The following is a 24,083-nucleotide window of genomic DNA, read 5'->3' on the forward strand; positions in this document are numbered from 1 at the left end:
TCTTAGGAATTCACCCTTGTTCTCCTCTTACCAACTAGAGTTTGTGGGCCATGTGCTTTGAGAGATGTCTCTTGGCCCAGGAAAGCATTCTGATTTAGGCCTCAGGTGAGATGGAAGTTCCAAGGAGTAGGGAGAGAAAAAATTCAAGGAAATGTTTCCTTAGTGCTCCACAGGGTTAGTTCTAGAATGACTTCCCAAGAGGTTTCATACTTTTTCTAAAGTCAGTAGTTGCTGCCTGCTCCCTTTTGGAGCCCTGGACCTTTGCTGCAAGAAAAGTATGTCAAGGGTAAAGAAAAGGTATGGACAGGAGTTAACTGTGTAGGCACATAAGTCTTAGAGAAAGAACCAGCTACTACTCTGTCTGTAGGGCAGATCATTGAAAGAAATGGTCACTTTTAGGATAACAAGGATTGTTTCTAGACCCTTTGTCTTTCTGGTTTGTATCTATTTCCATATATACTCATTCTGCATCCATAAAACTATGCAACCTGTGCTAATCTGATACTACCCACGGTAATGATTGAGGTTTCCCATTGCCTGGTATGCAAGACCATCTGGGCCAAAATTTCAGTATCTCCCCTTCTCTACTGTCCCTTTTCTGCCAGGAGTTATCAATCTCCCATACCTATATTAAATGAATTGAGATGGGAATGATGGGGTTTTCCTTGCCCCCACTCCCACTACTTCCGTGGTAAGATGAGGTGCTACTGAAGCAGAGAAGAGAATCTCTTTATTGCTGGTCTCATTCCAGTTCCCCTCAAAGTTTAACTGAGAAATACTTGTAATTAAATAACACTGGCAGACTTGGAAAGGGAAAAAGTTCCATGACTTTAGGTCAAAATACCAAGATGTTGGAAGCACATGGGCCTTCACCCGGTGGGAAGAGTGGTATTACAACCTCCACAGGATGTAGGTCATTGGTCAGTTGGAAAGGAACCCATGAGGTACTGGTAGTATAGAATAGGATGGTACTATGTTATGAGCCAGTGAGAAGAAGGATATTGTGTCCCATGGACCAATGGGGAAAGTTTCCTAAGAGATACTGACAGGAATGGTAGGGCCTATTTTCAGGATAGGAAATCAGTAGGTATCGGGTTGCTAACTGCTTGGCTCAAAACACCAACCTTAGGTGCCTTGCCCCTGAACCACCCCCCCCCCCGCCCCCAGTAAAAGTCTTTGGTGTCCAAGGCGGCTAAGCTAAAGCCTACTCACATATGGTACCCCCCCAGAAGGGATGTTGGGACCAGGATGGTGCCATGGAAGACTGAAGGACCCGCCCACTTTCCCACCCCGGCCGAAACTGCAATTCCCCTCCTTGCCGCAGGGGGCACTGCAGGCCCCGGGGAGGTTGGGGCGGAGCGCTGCGAGGGGCCCGGAGCTGCCGCCCCGCTCCGGAGCGCGGGGGGCGCTGTGCGGGGCCCGGGCTGCGGCTCCGCTCCCGGCCACGGGGGGCGCTGCGCGGCGCCGGTGGTTGGTGGTGGCTGTTGGGGGGGGTTGGGGGGGAGCTGCGGCCGCGGGTGGTGCGGAGGGAGGCCTTGCGGGCGGATCGGGCGCTCAGCGGCAGAGGTGGTGGGAGGCGGCGGGAGCGCGGGTCTGGCCGGCCCTGGCGATGGCGGACGCCGCGGCCTCCCCGGTGGGCAAACGGCTGCTGCTTCTGTTCGCGGATACCGCGGCCTCGGCCTCGGCCTCGGTCCCCGCGGCGGCGGCGGGCGGAGATCCGGGGCCTGCGCTGCGCACTCGGGCCTGGCGGGCCGGCACGGTGCGGGCCATGAGCGGGGCGGTGCCCCAGGACCTAGCGGTGAGTGGCGGCCGAGGCGGGCACTTGAGGCCGGGGCTGCTGGGCCTGCGGGCGGCCTCCCCGGGGGCCTTTGTGAGGGGGCGGTGGGGTGGGGGTGACCCAGTTCCGCGCCCCCAGATCTCCTTAGCGCCCCCCACCGGCCCCTCAGCACCCCTTGCTCTGGCCGGCATGGCTTCCGCGTCGGGGTGCGCGCCCCGGTTTCCCCCGGGGGGGCGGCCAGGGCGCCAGGAGCTGCCGCCTCCACGCGGGAGGCCCCGCCTCCTGAGGGACCCCTTTCTCAGCGTCCCCCCCCAAACACGCCTTGGGAGCAGGCTCCCGAACCCTGGGAGCCCGGGCCCCTCAGAGTTCGACTGGTGCTGTAGCTGCGTCCTGAAATACGCGGACCTGTAGTTCCCAGCCTCCCTGGAAACCTGCGCCCTGTTCCCTTCCTCCCCGAGCCCCGAGTGGGGCGGGAATGTGGGCAATTGTGGGAGGCACAGAGGCTGCAGTCGGAGCTGCTCGGGGGCTTTTTTATCTGGCAGTTACTTCCTCCTTGTTTGAGCCGGGCTCGGCCTGGCGGTCTCCAGAAAGGCCAGCTCTTGGGATTCTCTTCGGGCTCCTTTTTCTTTCAGCTTCTGGGTGACAGGAGCTGCAGTTGTGGCTGTTTTTGATAAGTTTGAGATGTGTCTTAGCAGCCGAATGGGGCTGCTAGGTGGTGCTTTTTTGCTCCCTGCTCGGCCCTGGGAGAGGTTTTGTTTTGAAACTTTGTGTTGGAGCTTGGGCGCTTTTGAATACTTGCCTTGGTATATTTTGTGATTAAGTTAAGTAAAATAGAACTTAACTAGTATTTGGGTGCGTTGTGTTATTTTTGCTAATGTGGCGGCAAAATACTGTCTTTGAGCTTTGGCAAGCCCCTTTAGTTCCTCATTCTGGTAGCGGCCCTAGCTTCTCTAAGATACTCTTAAAATAGGGAGATTCTTTTGGAATGTAATACATCAGCAGGCAGAAGGTAAATTTTCGTGATGAACTTGCTCCTGCAGATACTGTATTTGGTATAAATTGGAATGATTTGCAGAGATTTGATATTAATATTGTAGATTTCTCATACCCATTTTTCTATTTATTGATTAGTCGTGTTAGGCTTTTTCCTCTCCCCCTTATCAAGCTTTATGGGTTGTTTGGCTTGCGGCTGGCTTAGCCTTTGCTTCTGCTACTTGAGTTCACATTCTTTGATCTTTTTCCATGCTAAATAAGAAAAGGCTGCTTGGACATTTATGAGGCTTCAGTGGGGCGAATTTGTAAAAAGATACCAGAAATATAAGGGAATGAGGATGATGATTAGGAAGGGGATTTGGATTTAAATTCCTCCGTGCTTTCTTCAAAAGACTGCTTTCTAGGTTGAGGTGGGGGAGAGGTGTCTCTCTGAGAGCCAATAATTCACCCCCATAATTGCAAAACATAATGAAGATCCACCATTATATGCATACTTTGACCTATGGCCTAGCAAGCCCTATCTTTTCAGTTGGAATTTTATATTCTAGTTGTTTCCACCATCAGATGAATTGCTAATGAGCTCTGCACCTGAAATGGCTACCCATTCACTTTGTTTTTTTGCTGGGCTCCCTAAGGGCAGAGGTTTTTGAAGCTCCCTGAAATGCTGGACACCTACTAAGCTAAATACTGAATAATTTTACCACTGGGCTCATTGAATTGGTTTCTCAAACCAAGTAAAAAGTTGCAGTGATTCTTGGAAATTAAAGCCCAGCCTATCTTAGAACTGTTGAGGTCTTGCATGGAACTGTATACATATAGAAGCAAAGGCAGATTAGGGTTTTGAGGATAAACAAGCTTGTCCTGTGTATTTATCAAGGGACATAGATGAGAAAACAACCACAACAAAACTCAGAGCCTTTAGAATTTTTCACCAGTTTGCAAAATTGCTCAAGAATTGCAGGTGCTATGTTGAGGTTCTATTAATGACAATGACTAGTCTAGGATGAGAACTGGACGTTTGTTCTTCTTTTTCATTAAGAGATTTCCTTTGGACCCTAGACATGTGGGCCTTACCAATTTGCACCACACACCGTAGTAAACACAACCGTCTTCCAATCAAAAGTGTTCTTCCTGTACTCAAGGGTGGAGTTTTCAAGCAGCTGGTCTGTGATTGGGCAGATTTTCATTCAGTTAGTTTAAGATGTTTTCAGGCATGCTTGGTTTTGAGTAATGCATAGCAGGGCGCCCCCTGTTAAGGATGAGTAATTGAGGGTTGGATGAATGAGTTTTTGAAGTGATTGAAAACACTTCTTAGTTTTAGGCTCCATTAATACCCTCTTTCTAAATACTTTTTAATGCTGAAATGTTTCAAAATGTACCCGTTCTCCATTTAGGGAACCCTTTTCTGGAAAACAATACCAAAGCCATGTACTACCTTAAAATGAAATATGAAAAACAAAAAGTCAGGATCCTGTTGATTGGGAGTTTTCTTGATAAGGATTTTATAGTGGCCATCTTCATCAAAGCTATGCTAACAAGTAACTACTGAGGGAAAAAGCCTCCCTGCCCTCCATGGAATAGTAGCTTTATTTGTGTTTCTAAATAGGCTAGTTTAAAAAAAATAGTCTTGTTGCAAGATTAGTTTAATGGATTTTTATGCATTTATTTTCTGACTCTTAAGTCTGTCCTCTTTGTGTTTTAAATCATAATTGGTTCACATGAGTTGCAGAGACCTTGGGACCTTCATATAGTAGGGACGGTAGATAAAACACAAAAAAATGGGTTTTCCTTTTCCTTTTTTTTTCGTGTGTGTGTGTGTGTGTGTGTGTGTGTGTGAAAAATCAAGACTTCTGGTTTGTCAAATGTCAAACAACGAAAAGTATACATAGGGAAAGCCAACAATCTAGCTCTCAACAGGCTTCCACTTGTAAAAGAAGGCTTTGCTCAACTTAACAGTAGTACAAAAAATACAGAAACATTCATCTATATACAAAAGGTTGCTTTTTTTTTAATCAGATAGTATCACACTTCACGATATCTGCAGCCTGCTTCCCCCCGCCCCCTACTTTTTAAAGTAAGGACTCTGGTTTTTTTTGTTTTTTGTTTTGTTGTTGTTGTTTTTAATTTTATTTTTAAATAATCTCTATACCCAACATGTGCTCAGAACTTAACCCCGAGGTCAAGAATTGCAGGCTCTACCACCTGAGCCAGCCAGGTGCCCCTGTCTTTATTTCCATTCAACATTATACCGTGGGCATCGATACCTATAGATATTACTCATCCTTTTAGGTAACTACATTGTATTTCATAGAATAGATGTACCATCATTTGTTCTGTTATTCCTCCTTATGCTGTTCAAGATATTGAAAAAAAATTTGGTATTACAAATAATGCTGTGGTTAATAAACTTGGGCATATATCTTGTATAATTATGGTTTTATTTCTGTAGTTTAGAGATTCAGGAGTGGGTTAGGAGCTATAGGAGTATATGCATCTTTTATTTTATTAGGTAATGCCAGGTTATTTTCTAGTAAGATGATAGCATTTCATAATCCCACCAGCATTGTGTGCATGCAATGCTGCTTTCCCTTTTACCTTTGCCATCATCAGTCTTTGTCATTTTTCGCACTCCAATGGGTGAAGAATAATACAGCAATTTCATGACTACTAGTCTTTTTCTATGTTTATTGGCTGTTTGTGTTTTTTTTTTATAAAGATTTTATTTATTTATTTGACAGAGAGAGATCACAAGTAGGCAGAGAGGCAGGCAGAGAGAGAGAGAGAGAGAGAGAGGGAAGCAGGCTCCCAGCTGAGCAGAGAGCCCGATGCGGGACTCGATCCCAGGACCCTGAGATCATGACCTGAGCCGAAGGCAGTGGCTTAACCCACTGAGCCACCCAGGTGCCCCTGTTTTTTTTTTTTGTTTTGTTTTGTTTTTTTAATGAGTTCTATGGCTATCTTTTTTGCCCATTTGAAAAAAAAAATAGGTGTCTTACCACTCTGTACAAGTTCTGTGCATTTTCAGGATAGGAACCCCTTTACTTCACAAGTGTGTTGCAGTTGTTTTCTCTTCTTCATCTTCTGACTTGATGAGTTGTCTTGCCATATAGAAAAACAAAATGTTTATATTATCAGATCTCTTGGACTTTTCTTAATGGCTTCTGGGTTACTTACTTGGGGATAGCTCCCCTATCTTGAGCCTATATAAATGTTGTTCAGTTTTTCTTTATTTTTACCTTGAGATCTATGGTCCACCTGGAATATTTTTGCAAATGGCATGTGAGGCGGGGGATCTAACCGGCTTCCTACTGAGTGACCAGTGGTGGCAGCAGCAATTTTATTAAGTAAACTGCCCTTTGCTTGCTGTTTCTTAGAATTAATTGATGCCTTTATTAGCACTGATTTGTTTTGAATGTGTCGATCGTAGCTATCACAGCTATCCAGAACTTGGAAGAGGAGTGAAAGCATATCTGCCTTATTTCTTTATCCCTCAATCTTTCATCTTTATCTGGAGGAAAGGTGGACTCTAAAGTACTACTTTCCTTTGATTCCAGATAATGTAGTAATTGTAGCAGTGTCCAGACTAGTACCATGTTTCTTCTGTCTGGGACTCTTCCAAGAGGAATGAAAGCTTATCTGGATCTGCCTTACTGTTTTACATCCTCCTCCTAGTCTCAGGTTAGGTGCACTTTAAAATACCTCCCGACTTTGTTTGTAGGTAATGTAATGATTATAATCAGGTCCAGGACAGTACCATATTTCTGGTCCACAGTCTCAGCCTGTGTTCACACAAACCTAGAACCCCAACCCTAATTGAAATGGGAGTTTATGGATGTTAATGATTATCCTTAAGTGTCCTTTTCTTATAATTTCAGAAATTCAGTAAAAATCTGCATGATACATGATAACGCTGTTTATTAAAGTAAATAATATATGGTTTTGTGGATCAGTGTAAGGTTTAGAGAACTTTAAATAAAAGTGAGATTGTATACATGAATGTGTAATGTTTAAGTGTGAGCCCCTCTAACCGCACATTTCATCTTAATTCTCTTAGAGGAGATCTGTTTTTGAGACATTGAGCCATACTTGAGTTTTTCAGGCACTCAGGTGCTTCATATTGTTCTTTTCTTTTTAACTTTGTCTTGTGTGTATAATGGTTAACAGTTGTCTCTTACTTTGTGTTTGCATTCTGTTTATTTTAGAGCTGTGTAGTATATTCATCAGTGATCACATACACTTGTCATTTTGTCCATCCAGCATCTTCTCCCTTTACTACACAATTAGATCTTTCCTCTTAATTATCCACTTATTTCTAAGAGTTCCTTCACTAATTCCCCACCTGCCAAGGACTCATTCCCTCCTTCAGTACTCACTTGCTGACTTCTTATTTCCAAGTTGTTCTGGCTGATTCGGTTTCCCACTTCCCTTCCCCTAAATGGTGGGTAAGTAACGTGGCCTTTTCTTTTCTTAGGGATTTTCTCAACAGCCGGAATTGATTCCTGTAGGCTTTGCTTCCACAAGGCCTGGGGGATACAACACCTGTTGCTGCATCTCCGTTTTTCCACTCCCTTTGACATGTTGGTGGTTTTTAAGCCCTCCCCTACCCCACTGCCCCAACTGCCAAAGTGTCTTTTACCCTTGTTCTGTAGATGGATAAAACCTGCCTGATTGTTCAGTAGTGACTCATATAATATGACCTCTCTCAGTTTTGCAAGGGCAAAAACTCCATTTTTGTATGTGTGTTCAGGGATAATCAGGCTCTAGGGAACTGCTTCTCACTAACCAAATTCTCTGGAGACTGATTCGTAAATTGTCATATAAGGTTATTAATTTACAGTGGGAGATACACCTATCCAGAGATCTGCACAGAGCCCCCTCCTGATCTACTCAAGAGACCAAATTACAGATAGGAAGGACCCTTGGTGTGCAAAGAATCGAATGGGGGAAATTGGGTGTTGCCAAAAGGATATTTATAGCAAGCATCCCTGATTCAGTGATCTTGCACTTAATACTTCCTGCCTTCTACTGCTTGCTTGCTTTCTTTTTTTTTTTTTAAGATTTTATTTATTTATTTGACAGAAATCACAAGTAGGCAGAGAGGCAGGCAGAGAGAGTGGGGGAAACAGGCTCGCTGCTGAGCAGAGAGCCCAATGCAGGGCTCCCAGGACCCTGGGATCATGACCTGAGGGGAAGGCAGAGGCCTTAACCCACTGAGACACTCAGGACCCCCTCCCCTTTGCTTTAATGTTAACCATTGAAATCCTATAAGGAGAAGAGAAAAGCCTGTCTGTTCCAGGTTCTACCAGTTCTGTAAAGCCTGTCTGAATCCCCAGCATGCTATTTTTTTTTTTCTTTGCTCCTTTAGTACTTTGTTATATGCCTCTTTGGAATATTAATCACAGTTTTTCTTCTTATAGATAGATAACAAGATATATAGCTCATCTCCGCTACTAAATTGTAAGTTCCATCAAGAATAGAACATGCATTTTTCTGTTATTATTTTAAGAGGCCTTCTCTATCATATCTTAAAAATAATATTTAGAAGCCGGTATTAGATTAACTTTCACATCTGATTTATTATGGAATTTCTACTCTGTGGCTTCCTTTTATAAGGTGTTTATAACTGACTTTTAATTTTTGTGTTACATATTTCTGTTGATAGGGACTCAGTGCTAATTTTTTTGTCTTGAGATTATTGGAATCTTAACTTGGGACTCCAGTCCCAGGTCCATTGTCCCCTGGTTTTCGTGACTTATATCTGACTTGTTAGATTAGAAGCATTAGATGTTTTATTTTTGTGATTCTCGGGTAATGCATGCCTATGATACAAAAATGAAGAAATTATTTTGAGGGTAATTTTTAAAAGTAGCCTCTGTACATCACAACTGATTAGAAACTGCTGTTTATGTTTTGACATCTAACCTCTTTTTTAGAATTGTTAAAAGTCGAATTCATATTGTATTTTCAATTTTGTGTTTTGCTTTTTTACTTAATGTAGTAATTTTCCTGTGTTACTGAAAACTTTTGTATATTGTGATTTTAATTTTCTTTGTGCCCTTATTTATTTTCCAAAGGTAACATGTATTGTTCTCATAACTGAAAGGAAAACAATAAAATTGTCTAAGAAAACTCTTATAATTTTTATTGGCTGGATAATTTATTTAACTGTTACTCTTTCATTGAATATTGAAATTGTTTCAGATTTTAGGCTTTACCAATTATGCTGTTTTGAGCATTTTTGTGACTAAAGCCTATCCTGTGTTTAGGGTTATTTCCTAGGATTATTGCTGAAGGTATTATTAGGGAGACACGGAGTGTGCACATATTTAAGATTCTTGATAGATAACGTTTTTTTCTTTTATCAGTTGTAACAGACCAGTAGTGTGAGTTTCTTATGGAATGCAAGTTGATCTGGAGCCCAAAGTCAGCTAGGCCTTTTATGCTTTTATTTCATTTAATCCTCAAACAATCCTTTGAGATACTTACTGTCCCTATTTATAGGCAAAGGAAGTGAGGCGCAAAGAGGCTAAAGTGACTTGCCCTGGGCTACAACAGCTAAGAAATGAGGAAGTTGGGATGCAAACCCAGATCTTTGTGATTCCACAGGCCCTAAAAACACTATATATGTATATATGCTTGAGTTTTTATTCTCATTATCCCTACAGTTCTCAAGTACTTAACATCTAATTTATTGTGGATGTTAGAAAGTAGGGGGAGGTTTGAGGTGGTGAATAGGGTTAATTGTTAGGAAGCTATCTCATGATCAAAGGAACCATATAGAGAAAATTGCTTTTTGTTTGAAAACTGCGGTCTTCTTTTTTTTTTTTTTTAAGATTTTATTTATTTATTTGACAGACATCACAAGTAGGCAGAGAGGCGGGGGGGGGGGGGAGCAGGCTCCCCGCTGAGCAGAGAGCCCGATGTGGGGCTCGATACCAGGACCCTGGGATCATGACCTGAGTCGTAGGCAGAGGCTTTAACCCACTGAGCCACCCAAGCGCCCCTGAAAACTGCTGTCTTCTAGACATGCATCATTCCCCACCTTGGCTGTCGAGATATCCCACAGTTTTGTAAAGTCATTTTTTAAAAAGATTTTATTTATTTATTTTGACAGAGAGTGAGAGAGATCACAAATAGAGAGGCGGGGGGTGGGGGTAGGCAGACCCCCTGCTGAGCAGAGAGCATGATGTGGAACTCCCATCTGAGGACCCTGAGATCAGGGAGGACCCTCCGAGTTCAGGGCCCGAGCAGAAGGCAGAGGCTTAACCTACTGAGCCACCCAGGCGCCCCTGTAAAATCATTTGAAGCAGACTTTACATTTTGTTTAGAATTGTTAAGAAAACAAAATTCAACTGGTAGATTTTATAGATCTTACTGGCTTTATTCGACAATAACTGAATCAGGCAGCAACCCTTGTGGCTAATAGAAAGGAACTCCAGAGAGCTGTGCAAAGTGAAAGACTTTTATAGGCAGAAGAAGGTTGGACAAAGAAGTTATTCTAGCAAAGAGCTGATTGTTTCAGACAAGGCCACTTTCCTTGAGGGGGGACAGAAGGGATCTATCAGGCTGATTACCTCACTCACTAGTACTGACCAGGTAATTCTAGATTTACTGGTTTAAGATTCCATTCTCTAGAGAGGTTTTGTTGTGGTTTGATGACCTGGGCTTAGCACAGGTGACTCCATTTTGGACCTGTTGTCCTTTTTGAACAAAATGTAGGTAGGAAATTGGAAAAGAAAATTTAGGGACCTTGGGAGTTGAGTTAGTCTTCCAATTCCCTTACTCTCAGTCATCACCATATCCTGTTACTTCTATTTCTGTGGCTTCTCAAATAAACTTTTCCCTTCATACAGCCTTATGGGGTTAGGCCTTTTTCATCCCTTTCCTGCATTGTCATGGCTTTGTAATTGGTCTCCCTGCCATTAGTTTCTCCTCTCTGTAATTAATCTTCCACCCTGTTCCCAACGTTAATTCTTTCCCTTTTAAAAAGTATTGAGTTGCCTGGGTGGCTCAGTCATTAAGCGTCTGCCTTACAGCTCTGGTCATGATCCCAGAGTCCTGGGATCAAGCCCTACTCAGGTCATGATCCCAGAGTCCTGAGATCAAGCCCTGCGTCCGTCCGGGCTCCCTGCTCCACGGGAAGCCTGCTTCACCCTCTCCCATTCCCCCTGCTTGTGTTTCCTCTCTCACTGTCTCTCTCTGTCAAATAAATAAATAAAATCTGAAACAAGAACAACAAAAGAAGTATTATTTTAGCATTACATGAATTTTTTTTTTTTTTTTAAAGAAGAAGGAGCATTTACTGATTAAGGCTAAAATACTATTATCCCTTTTGTCCCAATCCTTCTCTTTTCTCTCACTGCCACCCCCCCCCAAATCTGCAACCAGCTTTTTTTTTTTTTTAAAGATATTTATTTATTTGACAGAGAACAATGGAAGGGGCAGAGGGATAAGCAGACTCCCTGCTGAGCTGGGAGCCTGATGCAGGGCTTGATCCTAGGACCCTGAGACCACTACCCACGCTGAAGTCAGATACTCCACTGAGTCACTCAGATGCCCCTGCAAACAGCTTTTTTGCATATAATACATCTTGGAGATCTTTCCTTGTTAGTGTTTTAGATGTATCTCATTTTTTAAAAACTTCTCAGTGCTGTTTCACAGTATGAGTAAAGTGTGTTTAGCCATTCATCTAATAATAAAATACTTTGTAATTCTTATTTTGATCTTCTATTTTAAACTGAGCATTGAGAAGTTTTTTCCCCCAAATGGCATTATCTTTATAAAGCATTTTACGATGTCTTCTCAGTGCCCCTAAACTATCAGTGACTCCCCCAAAGCCTATTTCTGGGAACATAAACCCACATGTGTCCAGGGTAGCAGGCTTATGAAAATAGCTAGGTGACAGACCAGAGGGTATAGTGGAGATTGGTAACTGGGGAGTGCAGACACTGCCTAAAGATGTTCAATGCATATTAAAAACAAACCAACAACAACAAAAAAATCCCACTCTGCTGGCCAAACAAGACACCTTTGCCACCAGATTTCAATGCATCATGCACTAACATGCCAATCAGAGTCCTTACAGCTTGTTTACTAATCCTATGGCTGCTGCCTAGAGCACTCAATCTACTTTTGTTTCTTTTCCTTTGTACCTGCTGAAAGTCTTCTCTCCTTTCTCTGCCAAAATGCTTATCCTTTAAGACCCAGCTTGGGTACTACTACCTCTTCTGTGAAACTGTTCTAGTTTCTCAAGGCAGATGCCTTTTCTGACCTAACGTATCATGTTCGGATCTTTGTTACTGCCCTTGTTACATAGCTCTGTAATCATTTCTTTTTTTTTTTCATTTAAGGTTTTATTTATTTGTCAGAGAGAGGGAAGAGAGAGCGCGAGCCTGAGCGGTGGGGAAGGGCAGAGGGAGAAGCAGGCTCCATGTTGACCCCGATGTGGGACTTTATCTCAGGACCCTGGGATCATGATGTGAGCCAAACGCAGAGGCTTAACAGACTGAACCACCCAGGTGTCCTGCTCTATAATCATTTCGGGTTTTTTTTTTCTTTTTAAGATATAATTTATTTGTTTGACAGACACAGGTAGAGAGGGAACACAAACAGGGGCAGTGGGAGAGGGAGAAGCAGGGTTCCTGCTGAGCAGAGAGCCCAATGTGCGGCTCGATCCCAGGACCCTAAAATCATTACCCGAGTGGAAGGCAGATGCTTAATGACTGAGCCACCCAGGCGCCCCTCTGTAATCATTTCTGTACCTCTCTGTTAACTCATCTGAGTTAACAGATGAGTCCCTCCTGTCAATTGCTAGCTTTATTCACCTTGGTATTCTTGGCCCCAGTAAATGCTATACATTAACATAAGAGGTGTTCTGTTTCTGTTGAAAGTAAATAAATTTTATTAATTGTAGGAAGAATGGCCTTAGGGAGAAACAGAATCCAAATTGATGATTAAACAATAAACATGAAAGCTTGTATTACTCAGGTTACTACTATTGATGTTACCAGTCTTAGGAGAAATTAATTGATTTTTTTTTAAAGATTTTATTTATTTATTTGACAGAGATCACAAGCAGGCAGAGAGGCAGGTGGGGGCGGGGGTGTGGGGGGGTCGGGGAGGTGGAGCAGGCTCCCTGCTGAGCAGAGAGCCTAATTCGGGGCTCCATCCTGGGACCCTGAGATCATGACCTAAGACGAAGGCCCAACCCACTGATACACCTGGTGCCCCAAAATTAATTGATTTTATTAAAGAATTTCTTTTATTTTAATGTCACTAAAATAAATGTAAATCACTTAGATACCATAAAAGGAATTTTGAAATAAAAACAAGAGTGTTACCACTAACTTGCCTTAACTAATGAAATATTTTATATCTAGTCCTTGGGTTTTAGCTGTAGCATGTGTAGTTCTGTTTGCTACTTCTAATAGTAAAAATTTTTAAAAGACTTTAAATAATCAACTCAAACTGTCTTAGTCTTGTTCTGTTCAGTTGATCAACCTGCCTTGGTCATCTCTGACTCAGTCTAACCACAGTCATTGATTTTTGTTAGTTTATATCTCTTCCCCCTGTTCTGTGGCCTAGCCACTACCATTTTAAGAGTTCATATTCTAGGTACTTTGATCTGAAATGATTATTTACTTTATATGTTCTAACTTCTTCCATTACTCTAGGTAGGAAGTAAAGCACAGTGCTAGGGCCAAAAATAAGCCTCGCTGTTCAGAGAATATGTTTACATTCCATATTGCTCTTTATTTTCCTTTTTCTAAAGACTTACTTACTTTGGAGAGAGAGCAGTGAAGCGAGCGGTGGGGAGGGGCAGAAGGAGAGGAAATCCCAAGAGGACTCTGCACTGACCACAGAGCCCTATCTCACTACAGGGGGCTCCATCCTCAGGACCCTGAGATCAGGACCTGAGGTCAAACCAAGAATTGGACGCTTAACCGACTGCCCCACCTAAGCACCACCCCCCCCATTTTGCTCTTAGAACAAATTCATATTGTTAGCTGTGAGATATAGCTTGATCCCAGAGCATAGAGCATTGCTGTTCTTTTCAAAGTAAATGCTTTATTCCATGTGTGTCCTTTGCCCAGGTGGATTGAGAGATAATTTCCCTTAAGTTAAGTGAGATCTGGCTTTCCAGTAACTGAACTTTTCCCTGATGTTTTCAGATAAGTGATGACAGGATTTCTGAATCTTAACTTTATGAATGTTGAAGTTCTTTGGTACTAAGAGTAAAAATTATTACAGCTGTAGTACAATGACTTCTTTCAGCGTTGTTCTTGTATTTGTGAGTTGCTATATTTTGTGCCTTATGGGTTGATTTCTCTTTATATGGTTGGCAGATTAGAACTGCAGTGTGGTGCCTGGCCATCACTCAGCATGGAGCCTCAGCTTCTGTTTTTCTGAGTGATGCCCAGTACAGGGCTGTGTCACTCACAGTCACACACAGCAGGGGATTTAATACTTCATGCTTCTTTACATGTCATGCAAGATCTTGTGTGTCTTTTAGCCATCTCCTCCTCCTGACATCAGTTATGTAATGGTACCACTCTTGTTCAAAATCCAAGTCATTTTTGCATTTTCCTTTACCCTTTTATCCAGCCAGTCATCAAGCTTGGTGATATAACTCATGGATTCTAATAAGCACAAGTCATTTTTTTCCTAGTCTTACTGTTCCCACTGTGGGTCATGGAAGAACACTCCCTGTTATCTTCCCCCAACTCCAGTCCATCTATATCCACTGGTAGGTAGGTGAATTTCCTTAAAACCAACTGCTGTGTTCATATCTTGACCTCAGTTAGAAACCTTTTAATGGCAACTGTGTACATGAATGCACACCCACACTCACACACACACACACACACATACACACACGCAGAAACACCCTCATGCCTCTCATTGGCGGCTGGATGAAGCCCCAGTTTTTTATCCCAGTATTCCGGGTCTTCCACCTTGACTTTTAGTTTTTTAGCCTCATCTCCTATTGCCTTCCTCAACAGTCTGCTTGTATAGTCCTGGCCATCCTAGAACTTGATTGGGACTTTTTTTTTTTTTTTTTGGCCTCAGACCATATAAGTCCCTCAGGACCCTTAGGTGATCTCTCCTGCCTCTGAACATCTCCCATACTTTATTTTACTTTATTTCTCTTTATATTGCCTAAGTAGTGCTTTGCAATTGACCAAAGTGCTTTTGAATCCATTACTTTATTTAAATTTCACAACCTGTGTGTGAGGGAAGTAAGACAGGTGGGTCTTAACACAAGGCACGAAGCTAATGCTTGAGGAGGGAAGAGTGACTTGCCCAGTTTTGCAGTTCATAGAGTGGGGCTAATGCTCAAATCCAAGCCTCCTAGAAGTTAGCTCCAGCCTTTGTTTATTATGCTGCTACTACCTACCTTTCTTGGTGTCTGAGTTTGCCCATAAGTGTACATTTGATTATCTCTTTCCAGTTGTCTGCAAGTTATTTGAAGTTGTGTTTTATTCCCTTGGAAATATATGTATATATGAGTGAGATAAGTGATAAATACGTTGCAATTCAGTGTTCTCTTTCTCTGTAAAAAATCATTCTTCTGCTTTCTGAGCCTTGTTTCCTCTTTGTGTGTGTGTGTGTATAAGTAGAAGTGAGCTTACTTATTATAATAAACTAGAGCTTTATATAATGAATTTAATTTCTGGGATAACTTTTCAGCAGTGCATTCCACATCCACAAGTATGCATTGCCTGTGAAGAGATGAAGCCTAATGCTAGGCTACTGTGAAGTGATTTCACACTTTTAAAGTATAAGTGTTCTGAAATTTCATATAATTGTACCTATAATTTTATATATTGACTGGATGAGAACATGTATACCAACAAAAGCTGATATGAATTCAGCAACGGTTTTAATAGATTCAAATTTTATTCATTCTATCATCAACATTTTTTTTTAAAGATTTTATTTATTTATTTGACAGATCACAAGTAGGCAGAGAAGCAGGCAGAGAGAGAGAGAGAGGAGGAAGCAGACTCCCCGTGGAGCTGAGAGCCCGATGCGGGGCTTGATGTGGGGCTCGATCCCAGGACCCTGAGATCACAACCCCAGCTGAAGGCAGAGGCTTTAACCCACTGAGCCACCCAGGCGCCCCATATCATCATCATTTTTAAAAAGATTTTTTTTATTTATTTGCGTGGGGGAGGAGAGCACAGAGGGAGAGAAGCAGACTCCCTGTTGATCAGAGAGCCCGCTGTGGGGCTCAGTCCCATGACCCTGAGATCACGGCCTGAACTGAAGGCAGACGCTTAACCAACTGAGCCACCCAGGTGCCTTTATCAACATATATTTAAAAAATAATAGTACATACATATAGAACACGTGCAGTACTCACTATAGGAAATGCTTGGTGCCCCTAGTGCTTAAAATCTTGGTAACTTCATGGTTCCTAGTTGGGAGTCACTACTAAATGGATTTTGGCTTTATCCTACATCGCTCATTGTTGCCTTAGGAAGCTTCTTGTGAGAAATGTCCTACAGTGCCAAACGGTTGGAAAAGCATTGCTTCCCTGAGTAATTGCTTTGTTTTCCTTTTAGACAGTGGGAAGGGTGCTTGGCTGCCTCAGTGGTTAGAACATGTGACTCTTGATCTCCAGGTTGTAGGTTTAAGCCCCATGTTGGGAGTAGAGTTTAATTTAAAGAAGTAAAAGAGGGACACCTGGGTGGCTCAGTCAGTTAAGCTGCTGCCTTCGGCTCAGGTCATGATCCCAGCAACCTGGGATGGAGTCCCGCATCAAGCTGTTTGCTCAGCAGGGAGCCTGATTCTCTCTCCACCTCTGCCTGCCACTCTGCCTGCTTGTGCACTCTCTCTCTCTCTCTCTGGCAAATAAATAAATAAAATTTTTTAAAAACAAAAAAGAAAAAGATGTAGAAGGTGGGACCTATGCAGCTGACTTCCCATTTTCAAACTGACCTTTAAGAAGCTTAGAGCCAAAAACATCACTCAGTCATACAGCTGTATAGATCCTTAGGGCCAGCTTAAGTTTTCCGTTTTATACTTTATACTTTTATACTATACTTTCCGTTTTATACGAAAGTATACTTTATACTTTCCATTTTATACGTGACTTCTGTTGGAGTTTTCTTGGTCTTGATTTTTTTCATGTATATTTTACCATCTTATTGCTTGTGTTTCTCAAAAGGCAACTAAAACTCTGTGAAAATGAACGAACACTCTAGCCCTTCTGTGACCAGCTATATCTTAGGTCCTGGGTGTATCTATTCTAAGTACTGATACCTATTTGCATAGGTCTTGCTCTATATGCTGCATGTGAAACATGCTTAGAAGTCACAATTTATATAGAAAAGCCAAACCTAAGCATGCTATTTATTAGAAAAATGTAGTTTCATTTAATATTAATCACTTTCCTAAACTTCTTACACTGCTTAACCATATGTCAAAAAGTGGAGTGTCTCTTGTGGAAGCAAAGCCTTGTTGTTGATAATAACATGCCTCTCCTAACAGGTATGAGATCACTTCAGGCAGGGGTAATTTTAAAAATTCACACACACAACTGGGAGGGCAGCTTTCCCCCCCCCCACTGTTTATCCTTTTGAGTTTTGTACCATGTGCGTATATCACCTATTCAAAAAAATTTATCAAAGAAGTTCACAGTCATTTTCAGTAGAAGTGTAAAAAATTTTTCTCCAGCCTATTAGACCATGAGCTCCTTGAGACCAGGAAATGTGCTAGATTTCTCTATTTCTGATCCTAGTGCAGTGCTTTATACATAGTAAGCCCCCAACTGGTGTGCATCAGATGTAAATTGGAAGTCAAGAGTTAAGATTTCAATAGGATCATGCCTAAAAATTGTTAACTGTGGATGTGCCTCTTTAACTCTGCTACCTTTTTAGAGTGTAGCTGAGTGCAGCTTCCTTGCTGTGAAATAAGATTTTTTTTTTTAAAGATTTTATTTATTTATTTGACAGATAGAGATCACAAGAAGGCAGAGAGGCAGGCAGAAAGAGAGAGGAGGAAGCAGGCTCCCCGCCGAGCAGAGAGCCCGATGCAGGGCTTGATTCCAGGACCCTGGGACCGTGACCTGAGCCGAAGGCAAAGGCTTTAACCCACTGAGCCACCCAGGCGCCCCGAAATAAGATTTTTTTTTATTGAAATTCATTAAAAGAACTTAAAAATGGGGCGCCTGGGTTTCTCATTCGGTTAAGCGTCTGCCTTCGGCTCAGGTCATGATCCCAGGGTCCTGGGATTGAGTCCCCCATTGGGCTCCCTGATCCGCAGGAAGCCTGCTTCTCCCTCCCCCACTCCCCCTGTTTGTGTTCCCTCTCTCGCTGTATCACTCTCTGTCAAATAAATAATAAAATCTTTAAAAAAAAACAAACAAACTTAAAAACAACTTAGTAGAGGGGGGCCTGGGTGGCTCAGTCATTAAGTGTCTGCCTTTGGCTCAGGTCATGATCTCAGGGTCCTGGGATCGAGCCCTGAATCAGGCTCCCTGCTCAGTGGGAAGCCTGCTTCTCCCTCTCCCACTCCCCCTGCTTGTGTTCCCTCTCTTGCTGTCTCTGTGTGTGTGTGTGTGTGTGTGTGTGTGTGAGAGAGAGAGAGAGAGAGAGAGAGAAATGAATAAATAAATATTTTTGAAAAAACCGACGACTTAGTAGATTTTTCCCAGTCACGGTTTAATTATTACAGTGTGGGATTTTTCCATATGTGACCTCCAAACTACTTTTCTTTTTTTTTTTTTTTTTAAAGATTTTATTTATTTATTCGACAGAGAGATATCACAAGTAGACAGAGAGGCAGGCAGAGAGAGAGAGAGAGAGAGAGAGAGAGAGAAGCAGGCTCCCCGCTGAGCAGAGAGCCCGATGCGGGACTCGATCCCAGGACCCCGAGATCATGACCTGAGCCGAAGGCAGCGGCTTAACCCACTGAGCCACCCAGGCGCCCTCCAAACTACTTTTCATCTCTTTTTGCAGATCTTTGTGGAATTTGATGGCTGTAACTGGAAGCAACACTCCTGGGTTAAAGTTCATGCTGAAGAAGTTATTGTGCTTCTGCTGGAAGGATCTCTGGTATGGGCACCCCGGAAGGACCCGGTCCTTGTCCAGGGTACTCGAGTCTCAATCGCACAGTGGCCAGCCCTGGTGAGTGACTTACCGGCTTGGAACATATTTGGGCTTTACTCCTAAGATTTTATTTATAACTGTAACTATGGTTTTTATCCAATAGCTGAACTCTTTAGAATTCCCAAAACTCCAGGCTTATCCCTAACATACTTTTATTCTGAAGTTACTAAAGCAAAACTGGGAGATCTTTTCTCCTTTCTCTTCTGAAACTTACTTTGTTTTATTGAAGTATAATTAACATACAGTGTTTATATTAGTTTTAGCTGCATAATATAATGATTCACCATTTCTGCATATTACTCAGTACTCATCATACTCCTCATACTCATGGTAAGTATACTCTGAATCCTCTTTATTTTACCCCTGCCCCGACCTCCCTCCCCTCTGGCAACCACCAATTTGTTCTCTGTATTAAAGAATCTGGGTTTGGGGCGCCTGGGTGGCTCAGAGAGTTAAAGAGTCTGGGTTTTTTGTCTCTTTTTTTCTTTGTTTGTTCATTTTGTTTCTTAAATTCCACATATGTGTGAAATCATATGGTATTTGCTTTTCTTTGACTTGTTTCACTTAGCATTATACCCACTGAGTCCATTCATGCTGTCGCAAATGACAAGATCTCGTTCTTTTTTATGGATGAATAATACTCCATTTTATGTCTGGGTGTGTTCTTAATCATTTATCTGTGGATGGACATTTAGATTGCTTCTATATCTTGCCTATTGTAAGTGACGCTGCAAGAACCATAGGAGTGCCTGTATCTTTTCAAATTAGTATTTATGTTTTCTCTGGTTAAATGCATAGTAGTGGAATTAATGGATCATCTGGTGATTGTATTTTTAATTTTTTGAGGACCTTCCATACTATTTCCTACAGTAGCTGTACCAGTTTACATTCCCACTGACAGGGCAGGAGGGTTCCTTTTTTCCCACATCCTCAGCAATACCTGTTACTTCTGGTCTTTTTGATACTATCCATTCTGACAGGTCTGAGATGGTATCTCATTGTGGTTTGATCTGCATTTCCCTGATGAGGAGTGATGTTGAGCATCTTCTCATGTATCTATTGAGCATCTATATGTCTTCTTTGGAAGATTGCCTGTTCAGGTCCTCTGCCCATTTTTAATTAGATTATTTGAGCATTTTTATGGTGTTATGTATTTTGGATATTGACCCCTTATGTAATATATCATTCTGCAGATACCTTCTCCCATAGAGTAGGTTGCCATGTCATTTTGTTTATGGTTTCCTTTGCTGTGCAAAGGCTTTTTATTTTGGTGTAGTGTTGGTAGTTTCTTTTTGCTTTTGTTTTCCCTTTCCTGAGAAGACATATCAAGAAGAATGTTTCTATGGCCAGTGTCAACGAAATTACTGCCTATGTTTTCTTTTATGGTTTCAGGTCTTAACATTTAGGTGTTTAATCCACTTTGAGTTTATTTTTGTATTGGTATAAGGGAATGGTCCAGTTTTATTCTTTTGCATGTAGCTGTACAGTTTTCCGAACAGTATTTGTTGAAGAGACTGTGTTTTCCTTATTGTGTATTCTCATGTCCTTTGTCATAGATAAATTGATCATATGAGCTATAAGCATGGGTTTATTTCTGGGTTCTTTATTCTGTTCAGTTGATCTTTGTGTCTAATTTTGTGCCAGCACTGAAACTTTCTATATTAGATAATATTTGATACTTTTGTCTCTAAAGAATTTTTTCACCTTTATTGCCTTCTCCTAGTAAGGTTATGAAACAATGTAATCCTTAAAGTCTTTTCTTTTCATAAGAACTCATTATTTTCCCCCAGCTAGATAAAATTGTCATAAACATTATATAAGTTTGTGAACAACATGATAATTTGATATACATATATATAAACATATATATTGTGAGATGATTGCCACACAGTAAGGTCAGTTAATATATCCGCTGGTTCACATAGTTAATATTTGGTATATGTGTGGTCAGAACTTTTAAGATTTACTTTCTTAACAACTTTCAGGTATACATTATTGTTAACTTTAGTTACTATCCTTAAATTAGGCACCCCAGAATTTATAACTGAAGTTTGTACCCTTTCACCACCTTTACCCATTTCACATTCCCTCTGACCCATGGGAATCACCAGTCTCCACTATATCCCTGAGTACCTTTTTTTTTTTTTTTTTTGGTAGCTTCCACATGTAAATGAAATCATATCTTGTCATTCTGATTTATTTCACAAAGAATGAGAAATTCCTGAAGTTTCATCCCTATTGTTGTAAGTGGTGGGCTTTCCTCCTTTTTATGGCTGAATAGTATTCCTATGTGTGCACTCACCATGTCATTTTCCTTATCTGTTCATCTGTCACTGGATGCTTAGGTCATTTCCATGCCTTGGCTCTAGTGAATAATGATGCAGTGAATGTGGGGGTGCAGGTAATCTTTTGAAATTTCATTTTTTCAGGTATATACCCAGAAGTATATGATGACTGCAGCATCATATGATAGTTCTGTTTTTAATTTTTGGAGGATCCTCCATGCTGTTTTCCACAGTGACTGCACCAATTTACATTCCCCTTGATTGTGTACAGGGGTTTCCTTTTCTCTACCTCCTTGCCATCCTTTGTTATTTTTTGTCTTTGATGATAGCCCTTCTAACAGGTGTGAAATGAGGTCTCCTGGTGGTATTTATTTGCATTTCCCTAATGATTAGTGATTGGCAGTCCCCCTCCCCACTTTTTTAGAGAGAGAGAGTGCTCTGGAAGTTGGGGGGTGGACAGAGGGAGAAGGAGAGAGAGAATCTCAAGCATGTTTCATGCTCAATGCAGTGCTTGATGTCAGGACCCTGCGATTATGACTTGAGTGGAAATCAAGAGTCAGACACTGAACTGACTGAGCCTCGCAGGAGCCCCTATTCAGCCCCTTTTTATGTACCTTTTGGCTATTTGTATACTTTTTTAAGAAAAATGCCTATTTGGGTGATTTCCCCATTTTAAAAACTAGATTATTTATGTTTTTCCTTTGAATTGTATGAGTTCCTTATATATTTTGGATATGAATGCTTTACCTAATATATGATTTCTCCCATTCCTTAGATTGCTTTTTCATTTTTTTGGTCATTTCTTTTGCTGTGTGTAAGTTATTTAGTTTGTTATGGTTTTGCTTGTTTATTTTTGCTTTTGTTGTTTGTGCTTAGTTTTTTTTTTTTTTTTTTTTTTTTTTTCCCCCCCCTGAGTAATTTTTTTTTTCTGAAGTCTGACAAAATAGTGCTGTTGGGCGCCTCGGTGGGTCAGTGGGTTAAGCCTCTGCCTTCGGCTCAGGTCATGATCTTAGGGTCCTGGGATTGAGGCCCACATGGGGCTCTCTGCTCAGCAGGGAGCCTGCTTCCCCCTCTCTCTCTGCCTGCCTCTCTGCCTACTTGTGATCTCTCTCTCTCTGTCAAATGAATAATTAAAATGTTTATTTGTTTGACAGACAGATCACAAGTAGGCAGAGAGGCAGGCTGAGAGAGACAGGAGGAGGAGGCAGGCTACCTGCTGAGCAGAGAGCCTGATGCGGGACTCGATCCCAGGACCCTGAGATCATGACCTGAGCTGAAGGCAGAGGCTTTAGCCACTGAGCCACCCAGGCGCCCAAATAAAATCTTTTAAAAAAATAGTGCTGTTAAGTTTAATTCTGAGAGTATCCATTTGTTCATATCCTATTAGTAAAGTAAAGGCATAAATGTTTACTTTTTAGAAAAATCTAATTCTCCTATGGCTAACCAGAGTCCATAATATTCTAAAGAAATATATTTTACGTATCGATTATACATATCATTATTTACTATACTGTCTCTTCGTTTTTAAGGCCATTTCCAATTGAACTTTTAGAAGAAGCTCAAATGGACATGGGCCCCTGGGTGACTTTTGTAGGCTGTTTATGAAACAGCAATATGAATTTACCCATGAACATTTATACCAGTGATTATTTTACAAGTCTCACTAAGATTTCAGGAGTTCTAGAGAAAATAATGGTGCAAGTGTTTATTCTGGGAATTTACTGTAATGTAGCCCTCTTGAAGCCTGACAAGATTAGTCAGATCCCTAGAGGGATTGAGGAATTTCTCATTCTTTGTGCCCTTTTTAGCTGTAAGTAAGAGTATTGAGCTGATTTTCTGCTTCTAGTTTGCTTCCTCTAATTATTTGTGGGGTAGATGCTGTGTTGGGAATGTTTTTAAGGACTTATGCTTTAGCTTATCTGTATTTACTGGGGGTGAAATATATTAATTTTGGGTACTTTCTCTGAAGTTAGATATGTGGCTGAATTGTTGTCTATTTTCTTGTGCAAGCTCTAATCCATTTCTTGTCCTTTCTCTTTCACAGACTTTCACTCCCCTAGTAGATAAACTTGGTTTGGGTTCTGTGGTTCCAGTTGAATACCTTCTGGATCGAGAGCTGCGTTTCCTGTCAGATGCTAATGGATTACATCTGTTTCAGGTACTTACCAGTTGCTCTAGTCTTACATTATTTTTCTCCTTGCTGGTTTTTTTGTTGATTATAAATATGTTGCCCCTTTTGTTTTAGCACTGAAAGAAGTACTTCTTCCCGATAATTCCCTGTGCCTTTTTTTTTTTTTTTTAAGATTTTATTTATTTATTTGCTAGAGAGAGAGAACGCAGGCAGGGGGAGCCGCTTGCAGGCAGAGGGAGAAGCAGACTCCATGTTGAGCAGGGAACCCAATGTGGCACTCAGTCCCAAAACCCTGGGATCCTGATCTGAACTGAAGGCAGATGCTTAACCAACTGAGCTACCCAGGCGTCCCTCCCTGTACCAAGTTTCTGTGCTACCTTGAAAGTTTATTCACTAGCTTGAGGCTTGTTTCCTCTCCTACATACCTCACCCTACCCTGAAACCACATAAGACCACAATCCTAAGGGTCTTCTCAAAAGGTGGCTTCCCAGAGGTGGCTGCTTGTATAACTTAAGGATACTTGGGTCTTTGGCAGAGAAGCTAGGAGTTTGGGCTGATTCCAAGTAGCATTAAATATTGAAGAGCTTAAGTTTATCTCTATTTACAAAGAAAGGGGTAAGTTAGTAGTTTAAACAAACTAGCATCCAAGTTAGAGTTTCAGAATTTATGGATGGTAATATTTATTACTTTCTTGTAAGATTTACTGTCTGAAGATTAAAAATTAGGAGACTTCTAAGAGTTTTGCTGTCTTATTGAAGCAGCCAAGGACAGTTTTTCCTTAA

General features: G+C 41.6%; 1 protein-coding gene across 2 annotated transcripts in view; it reads left to right on the top strand.

Annotated features, from left to right (window-relative positions):
* Positions 1 to 1,530: 1,530 nt before the first annotated feature.
* Positions 1,531 to 24,083, top strand: part of KDM3B (lysine demethylase 3B) — a 68,896-nt gene continuing 46,343 nt past the window's right edge. The window contains exons 1-3 of one of the 2 annotated variants that reach the window (XM_032837674.1): positions 1,531 to 1,798; positions 18,736 to 18,903; positions 23,215 to 23,328. In XM_032837674.1, coding sequence (XP_032693565.1) covers positions 1,610 to 1,798; positions 18,736 to 18,903; positions 23,215 to 23,328 — 471 coding nt within the window. In that variant the 5' untranslated portion in view covers positions 1,531 to 1,609. The remainder of the gene's footprint in view (positions 1,799 to 18,735; positions 18,904 to 23,214; positions 23,329 to 24,083) is intronic. The other variant, XM_032837673.1, reaches the window with a different exon arrangement.

Source organism: Lontra canadensis, unplaced genomic scaffold (assembly GCF_010015895.1).
Source record: "Lontra canadensis isolate GAN:19392208 unplaced genomic scaffold, GSC_riverotter_1.0 scaffold99, whole genome shotgun sequence".
NCBI lineage: Eukaryota > Metazoa > Chordata > Mammalia > Carnivora > Mustelidae > Lontra > Lontra canadensis.